General features: G+C 37.0%; 1 protein-coding gene across 1 annotated transcript; it reads left to right on the forward strand.

The window, feature by feature from the left end:
* The first annotated feature begins 417 nt into the window (after positions 1-417).
* LOC136342725 (uncharacterized) lies at positions 418-5893 on the forward strand. Its single transcript, XM_066288818.1, has 3 exons — positions 418-658; positions 5196-5384; positions 5447-5893. The coding sequence occupies exons 1-3, from the start codon at positions 523-525 to the stop codon at positions 5599-5601; spliced, it is 480 nt and encodes a 159-aa protein (XP_066144915.1). The 5' UTR covers positions 418-522; the 3' UTR covers positions 5602-5893.
* Positions 5894-9321: the final 3428 nt, after the last annotated feature.

Consider the following 9321-nt stretch of genomic DNA (forward strand, 5'->3'; position numbering starts at 1 on the left):
AACTTAACGTAACATTAGCAACCGTTTCGACAAAGTACCATTAATGCTTAGGATATTAATGCTGTAAGTTCAGACACACCGAAGTAAAAAAATTTCCATATTTTTGTCATTCAAGAATTTGTTAATTTTGAATATATATAAATGCAGATTAATGCAAACAACCATTAATATCTGGCTCTTAATTTTGGACAATCTCATAAATCCTTCTTTTCACATTTAGCTAAATCGCGCAACAAAGAAATAATACCCAGATCTCTGCCCTTGGACTTCCCAGCCACCATCAAGAACCTTTTCACACATTTGGTCACATTTTGCACCCAAAACCGGCCGGCCGCTTCCATCTTGCTCTCACCCATCCTGCTGCCGTTCTCTCTCGCTCCCGCCCACGAGCGGAAGCTATAAAAAGCTGGGGGGCCCGGCCCAGGGTTCAGTTGGTGTACCAAAAAGGTTGGCGGCAGCAGAAGTGGTTCCTGTTGGTTTTTTTTGTTGTGGAAGATTTTTTCTTTGGTGGCCTCAAGAAAAATGAAAGCTTTCGTCATATTCGCGCTTTTGGCCGTCGTCGCCGTGCAGAGTGCTGAGGAGAAAAAGGAGGAGGCTAAAGCTGATGGCGAAAGACCAAAGACTTTCAAGAGATTGATTCCTGCTGATGTCTTGAGAGGTTCGTTGATCAAATTAAAAAAAAATTATATTTTTTGAAAATTTTATTGTATTTTTTCACTTTCTTATAGTAAGCTCCTTTTTTCTCTGAACTGAAAGTAAATAAAAAAAAAAGAGATATTGAATAATTCTTCTAGTTACTACCTAATCTTTGAAATTAACTCAATACATTTTTCTTTTCCGTAATTTTTGCGTTGGCACAATGAACATCAAATAAATTTTAAATAATTTTTCTAACTATTTTTCTCTTATTTTTTCGCCTGAAAACGACACTCTCTTACCATTCTTTCAAAGCTTTCTTTGAAGTTCTTCCAGATCCAACAGGTTCATTTTTCCTTGGACCTTAGAAAGGCCAAAACTGCACACGTGATCTTAATGTCGCCCTTATTCAGGTATCATTTATTATTTTAAACCCCGCTTCATCTCCAAGTTTGAAAAATTCTATGTGTAGGCGTAAGGTGCAAAAAAATGGTGTTACAATGATAAAGGACATAAATAAATTGATGGATTTGTGACAAACTGCTAGAATACTATGAGCACTAATCAATAAAGGAATTTCTTGTTGAATGACCTAGAGAAATCGCCACTATCTTCATAAGACCAATTAATTATGAGAGTTTGTAACGAACATCGCGTTCAATGAGATGGAGCCATTATGTAATTTTCTACGTCTTTCTAGGATATTAAAACTTAACGTGTGTAATTAATTACACACGGAGGATCAGATGTCTATTAATCGTTTATCAACGTTTTAACGGTTTATATTGAGTTTCTGGGTAATTGTGCGCAATCAGCGCTATCCTGGCTTGAATTAAAGAAATTGATAAAAATGGCCGTAAGATAGTGAGATTAGGACCAGCATAAGGGGACCTGGAATTTAATTTTAAAACGGTGCTATAACACTAGAAATCACTCATTCGCCCCGTTTTAGTTTACAATTTTGCTCACTTGCTTCATTTCAATATTACTAAGCACAAATAACAGACCAGTCAGCTCATTGCAACCAACCCAAGCCATACATATAAACGGCAGCTTAAACGTAATGATAATAATAAATGCATTGTCTTCAAGGTTAACCGTAGGATTAGTAACATGTCTGCAATAAATTAACTATCAACAATAATATGCAACATTAAGACACGCACCAAATTGAGAGCAACGTTACGCATTCGAATATCAATCAATATCGATGACTTCAATTGGATTTTTCATGGTGACAATTAATAAGGTAAAATCTTAACTTATCTGGAACAAATTGCATAGTTTGCTGGCCATGACCTTGCCATTTGTATTTTGACACGGTTGTGGTTCCCCATGAGTAGACTTCTCTTGACCCAAACCAAAATCCTATTAAAAGTAATAAGTGCTTACTTATCTTTTTACGGCTGAAAGGGGACCGTCAAACCGTTACATAAACCGCAGGTTACTGATGAAAGTGCCACTCTTTAGAAAGTGCTGAAGACAGTAGAATCGTAAATGCTGATGAACATTAGAAAGTGACTTATTGCGCAGTGAGGCGCTTAATTGCATGAAAGTGGAAACACATATTTGGTACCCCTCGTGAATGTCCAAAATTTTCTAAAAAACTGTAAAACGTGGTGTTCTGGTGGTACCGGACATTAATGTGTTTACTACTTTGTTTAACAATTTTCCTACAAACCTTCCACTTACGTAAGCGTTAAGTGCCCCATTAAGTTAGCAAATTCCTGATTTTATGGTAAAAGTCTCCTTGGTGAAAGCTCAGATTAGCACAATGAAATAAATCCACCAGCTTCATTATTGTTGCTTTGTTGGACTATTAGATTAAAAGGTTCACAAACAACTCGAAACGCACCGTGAAGGTTCCGCTGATAAAAAAAATTAATATTAAATCCAGATAATTGGGTTTCATTGGTTCGCTTTTGCTTTCAATCGATGTGGTAATGTGGTAAATGTGTGTGTGTGGGCAAATCACCATTTTAAACGTTATAATTAGGCAGGTATTGTGTAGAATCTCTTTAATGCAATACAGGAGTGTCATTACTCAAGTGGAAAGTGTATAGCTGATATGCACGTGATTGTATTGCATTTTTACTTTTGCGTAAAAAAAAAACACCTGAGGATTTGGTACCTACCCAGATATACGAGGATAGTCCCAGAAGTACCCGACATAACATGAAAAGAAAAAAATTCGGAAAGCAATACAGTATTTCTCAACATAGTCTTCTTTGAGATTGACACACTTTTCCCTTCTATACCCTGGTTATAGCAAGAGGCTTCGAATGTTTCAAAATATACATCAACTCGGACTTCACTTCTTCATTATTGGCAAATCTCTTTACACCGAGCCATTTTTGCAAATGTGATATTAGAAAATAATCTGAGGAAGCTAAATCTGGCGGATAGGGTGGCTAAGGAATAAGTTCGAAACCAAGTTGATTGATTATCGCTATCGTGACTACGGAAGTGTGGACTGGTGCGTTGTCTTGATCAAACAAGACTTTCTTTTTTGCCAAACGCGGTCACTTTTCCTAATTTTTTCGCTCAAATGATGCAATAAATTTGTAAGTTTTTCTTATATGGAAATATAATACAGTAAAAATGATCTCCGCTTTGATGTTGGATGAACTGAGACCTTTTAAATAAAAGTATCGAATGACGCATCAATGAGCAATTTTTTTAATGTTCACAAAATCTTTAAAACTGTTCACTCAATACGGCTTCAAAACAAACAGAAATGAATTTTAAACGTGATGTTTTTAAAGTTAAATTTTGTAATTTAGGCAAATTTTGAGCAAAAAATCACTATCTTTATATCAGGTCGAGTGTTTCTGGGAATATCCTCACACCAACAAAGAATGCGCAGAAAATTGAACAAAAATCATAAATAAACAGAAATTCATGTTAATATATTACTCCAAAGTAGCTCTGCAGACACCTTAAGCAGATAGGTCCCTAATGAAGTCACTCTCTCTCTGTTCTCAAGAGTTTTTGATAATTTTGAGCTATTTTAAGGTCCCCTGTTTTGCGTTTTTAGACATAATGTCTAATCGCCAAATCTCTACAAGTCTCTGATATTTCACATGGTTCACCTGTACGAAGAGAAAATTGTAAATTATTTCGTCAGTACTAAATAGTCACCATGGAGGTAATTTCCAGGTTGCGCACCTTAAAAGGACTAACTTGGGTCCCTTTTTATATATTTTTTTTAACCAGACTTAGGTACTGGAGTACTGGAGGAAAAATTAATAAAGTGTATATATATATATATGGTATTTTTATGTCAAGTAAGTCCACGAAGGCATATAAATCTTGCGATTTTTTAAAACCATTAAGCAGAAAGTAACCCCCAAAGATAAGCAGTAGAGTTCGTGTCTATTAAACGGATGTTGGCTCAAGAAATGGGACCAATCAATTCAATAAATAGATGAATTCAGAATCTTTGGAAAGATGAAGGAAGGACTGAATTCAACGCTCCCTTAAGGAAGGACTAGGTACGGTGCTCCCGTCCTCGACAAAGGTGTTCATAACTAGACTTTGCATTCCGAAGAGGGAAAAAGCGATCTCGCCAAGATCTTCGTAACAATATATTTGACATCTCTTCTAATGGAAAAGATAGAGAAAATTACCGATAACAGAGAAAATGCTGGGGAATCAATATGTTTACATCAAGGCGACATGGAGAGAAATAGCTCTCCATTTAGTATGAAATAGCAACAAAATGCTAGCGCTCTTTTTTGATATTGGCGAATCACATAAGGTAAGGAACGAGAAATTTTGCGAGCCCTACGGCCCGGGGGCCCAACTTTTGGGATGGACCGGTGCGTCCGGGTCGCAAAGTCAATCGCTGGGAGTTACAGCGATTTGCTAGAGACATCGAAATTTGATCACTGTGTACCAACAGATTTAATACCGAAAAATAAGTTTAATCTTCGTGAGTCATGGGCTGAAGACCTAAACCGAAAGCAAAATTTCTTCGACCAAATAACCTCGTTTTCGCAACCGAATGCAGACTGTTCTTGCACAAGCTCGACCAACCTCGCCCTGCCGTTCTCCTTCGATTTTAGCGTAAAAACAGTTTTAACATATCACACATTGTACGCATTATTGTTTCCTCATTGCACAATTGTCCATTATAACTAACTGCAAAAATAAATTTTTTTAAAATGATTCACATGGTGTAGAAACTGACGGTTTTAGGCGATTACGGAGCGTACTTCCTCTAATTCTCTCGTTAAGGTCAGATAATTCGGTATAACTGCCTGTGTTTAGAATTAGGCGTTTTAAGTGACAAAATATGGGAAACGCACATATGTCCGGTAGAATATAATGTTCTGTGTGGGCCTGTTTTCTTAAAACCGTAGAATACCTTCCAATTTCAATTTTCAAGGAAAGAGTAATGAACTGTCGGCTCTCACGGCCAGCCATTGTAGACAAAACCTAATTTTCCAACCGGACAGTCCTGGACAATTAAAACTCGATTAACGCATGAATGGACATTTTATTCACCACTTCCCGGTTAGGACCATCACTAAAACTAATTTTGTTACCATTTTTAGATTTCCCCGGCATGTGCTTCGCCTCTACCAAATGTGCCACCATTGAACCAGGCAAATCGTGGGATTTGTACCCCTTCTGTGGCCGTTCCACTTGCGTGGTCTCCGAAGACCAGCCGCCAAGGCTTTTGGAGTTGGTGGAAGACTGTGGTCCTTTACCTCTGGCCAACGACAAATGCAAACTTGATGAAGGTACTTTCACTAATTTTCAATTATTAATTAAAAATATTAATGATCTTTTTTTCCTTGTATAGAGAAGACCAACAAAACTGCCCCATTCCCGCTTTGCTGCCCAAGCTTCAAGTGCGAAGAAGGAGCTAAATTGGAATACCCAGAGATTCCTACTGTGGCCCCTGTTCCTGAGGACTCAGCTGAAGCTAAGCAGACTACCACCGTTAAGTCTGCTTAAGGTGCTCGTCACCACGTCAAACATCCATTGTGGAGGAAATTGTGGAAATCTCTTGGATTTGCAATGCAAGCTTCCCTGGTTTTGAATCAGTTTGATGTTTAATTTTGCTTAAATGTGATAAGTATTTATTTTTTTTTTAATATTGAATTTATGTTTGGTAATGTGATCTAAAAAGTATTGCTTTTTTGGCTAGTTTTTGTTATTATTTTAGTGGAGGAAACATAATAATTTGCGAAAATTGTATTTTTTTATAAGTACCAGTTCAAAAATAAATTTAACTTGTTTAAAAGCATTATATGGTTTCAATTTTCATGAGAAATGCTCAATATAATCTGCAAGCTTACAATTAAATTGGACAAATTGTTATAATATTAAGTGAAAATCACCAAGGTATTTAACAAAAAGTAACAGAATGAGAATCCCATCTGTCCCAGCTTCGTTTATTAGTGGTAACCAGTACCAGCCTTTGGGGGCGCGAAGCTGGGCCGAAGATTTTTGTGGTCGATGGTTTTTCTTGGAGAGGCTCGGAGGATTAGTGATTAAAAATTACTTCCAGGGCGCCAGACTTGCTCAGTCCGGCCCTGGAGGTGGCTGCGATGGCACAGTTTCCTTTTTGCCGTATATGGGTGAAGGCATACTGAGGAGCTTGACAAGGATGTAGATGAACAAAATTATTCTAATTCGGATTAGAGCCCCCTCGCAGACCACCACCAGAAACCCACTTTCACAAAATCAGCTTTTATGCTCAATCACATTTTTTTCTCGACTGACTTTTGCGTTTCTCTCTTGGTTTTTGGATATTACCAGGTCCTCCAGAAATACCTATTTGAAACCCAGGAGTTCACTCCCATTACTTATATTAATATGAATACTCAGTCAAAATCACTATTTTGTTCTTGTTGGATTCTGAAGATTTTAAGAATTCTGTGGGAATTCTGTAAGAAGAAACGCCCCTCAGAATGGATGTTAGATGTTGTGGCAAGTAATGTTACTATAGAAAGAACGTAACAACTTAGGAGGAAATTTGACGAGTAAAGTACTGGGTAGATTCGTTTTTTTGGCAAATTACTACAGGGAGGAACTCTTCCATAATCGACAACAGTCGATCACTTCTATTTAAATCAATATGAGACGTTTTTTTTATCTTAGACTAACCAATCTTCCTATATGACAAACTTTTCCTTTCTTGCATGAAATTTCCTGAAATTTGCCTATGGGCACCTATATTAAACTATACTTATCTCTAGGAATTTTCTATGACATCTAAATTATCATAATGATCTTACTCAGTTTCTTGCATGGTTTGGACAACCAATGCTCTTGGCTTTTTGTGCCAAAGAGTTTTATAAAAAAAAAAATGTTTTAGCACTTTACATCAATCAGAAATCCAGCATCCATTGAGCACAAGAGGTGATCCTACATTCTCTCTAATTTTATAGCACGACTCTAGACCACTAACCGTATATTATGAACATCTAGACTAAAGTAATCACATTTTTCAAATAACCTTCAATTCGAATCGAATTTGCTCCAAAACTAAATAACAAAGAGATTCCTAAGCTTTTATCCACTAAAGTAACAAAAACCCTGAACTAGGGTAAATGAAAGAATAAGGGGTATAAAATGTTATATCACACCCTCATAAAGCTAGATTACAGAAGCGCAAGCGTCCCGGCTTTTCCTTGTCTTGTGTAGTGGAGGATATCGGGACAAAGGGTAAAAGCAGAACCGGACTTTTTGGAAAAATCTGAATTAGCTTTAAATAACGGTAGACATTATTGTTGAAGTCATGTTGATATCGTACTGGCAGTGTAAGTAGATTTATTCTCGAACTATTCCAACTTTATTTCATCAACTCCGAACTATTCGATTGTTTTCCCTGAAGTCACGATGTCTTAGTTGAAGACTTTTTCGCATGAATTCGGAATATCACAGAGAGATTTTCGTTGAGAAAAAGGTGCTTGAAAAACCCTAAAGTCTAAAAAAAAACTTACTTTTTTTAGATGCAAGGGCACGTATTCGTTGGGATGGTTTCCTGGTTCTCCTATCTGATAAAAATAAACGAAAAGACGTTCAGGATAAAAAGTATATTTCCGACGAAATGAAGCTGTCTTAGCTACCTAAACCGTGACCAATAATTCACTGGAAATCCTTCCAAAGTAGGGACTTGATATTTCCGGCTGCCTTTGCGGCAAATACCGAATTCTTAATCAAAAGACATTAACACTGAAAACGGGCGTACAGTGATGCAAAGTCGAACGTCATTCTTTCAGGAATTTGATTATGAATTAATTTTAATTTAATTTAATTTTAAAAGACATTTACAGGCTTTCCCTCGATACTATTTTGGCTGCAATTTTATAAAAGTTGTTGACCCAAATTTCTATGTCATACCCGAAATGAGTAATTTGTTCTACAGGTTAGAAACAAAACCCAAAATTTGCTCTCACTGCTGATTTTTCATTTGAGTAAAAGAAAGTTGCTCGAATCTTCCCAGCTTTTGAACGATAATTTTTAAAGATCTTGAGATTCGCATAATAAAATAATTTTCTCGGCCATTAGAATTACAAGACACCATTATTGGGTGTGTCGAATAATGATGAAGTACATTTCCTCACATTTTAATATAGTGACAAATATAATTATTCGCACAGGTTAATCATGACGCATATTCGCTCATTATTTACCTGGAGAAAGATCGATCCAATAATGCTTACCATTAATCCTTTATTTATAGTTGCCGGGGCAATCAGTGTCAAAGGAAACATCATCGTTAACGTTGAGATTCAAGACACGTTTTCTATTGATGTTTCGAATTGAATTTATGCTCAATACAGAGAAGTTTATTGTGATTTTATGAAATCGAGTTAAATTTAGCAAGAGAAAAAATTTTTTCATCGTGAACTATTCATGACTCTCAATGACTCAGACTTAGAAAGAGATTTTTTTTTTCAGCGAAAAGTTCGATCCGTGAAAAAAAAACTTAATAAATTAATTTGAACTCCACGGTGAAATCGAGGTAACGACCAAAAAAACACATTTTTCACATTTTTAGCGAAAAAATTGATTTCATAGCTGCTGGAGCTGTCCACCACCGCAGTTGGTACGTTTATTGAATCATCTTTGATGGTGCACCATTGATAAAACCTGAAGTAAGGTGAGAAGGACTACTCTGACCAATAATTCACATTATCGGTCAGATGACGGTCCCATTTAGCGGGAGCGAAGTGAACCCGCTTCATAATATCATTATTATGCTACATACTTGGTATTGTTCCTCTACATTAGAGTGCACGCTTGTGATCTCAGCAACAATAAATGCTACAATATTGGACCTGGCCGTAGTCGAAGGATGACCTGGCCGATAATATGATTCGTCTCTTAGTGGGGATGCCTAGGTAGGACACCCCACAGGTAGAATAGCATAAATTCCTAGCCGAGGTGGTGGCACGGCCAAATGAGGCACCACGCCAAAATGGGTTTGTTTGTCCGAGATGGTCGTCCATATAACTGAAGTTTTTGGTGATAATTTAGTGAAAGATGGTGTTGACATTGAAGGAATCAATTTAATGACTCATTTTGCTTTGATAACTGTTACTGATAATCTGACCCCCAATCCGTCTCTGTCCTTCCCCTATCTCTTTCTGGCACATTCGCTTATCAGCATGCGGCGCGGACAGCGTGTCAACATGCATGAGCGGACGTCTAGTATTGGCCTCA

Source organism: Euwallacea fornicatus, chromosome 12 (assembly GCF_040115645.1).
Source record: "Euwallacea fornicatus isolate EFF26 chromosome 12, ASM4011564v1, whole genome shotgun sequence".
Classification (NCBI taxonomy): domain Eukaryota; kingdom Metazoa; phylum Arthropoda; class Insecta; order Coleoptera; family Curculionidae; genus Euwallacea; species Euwallacea fornicatus.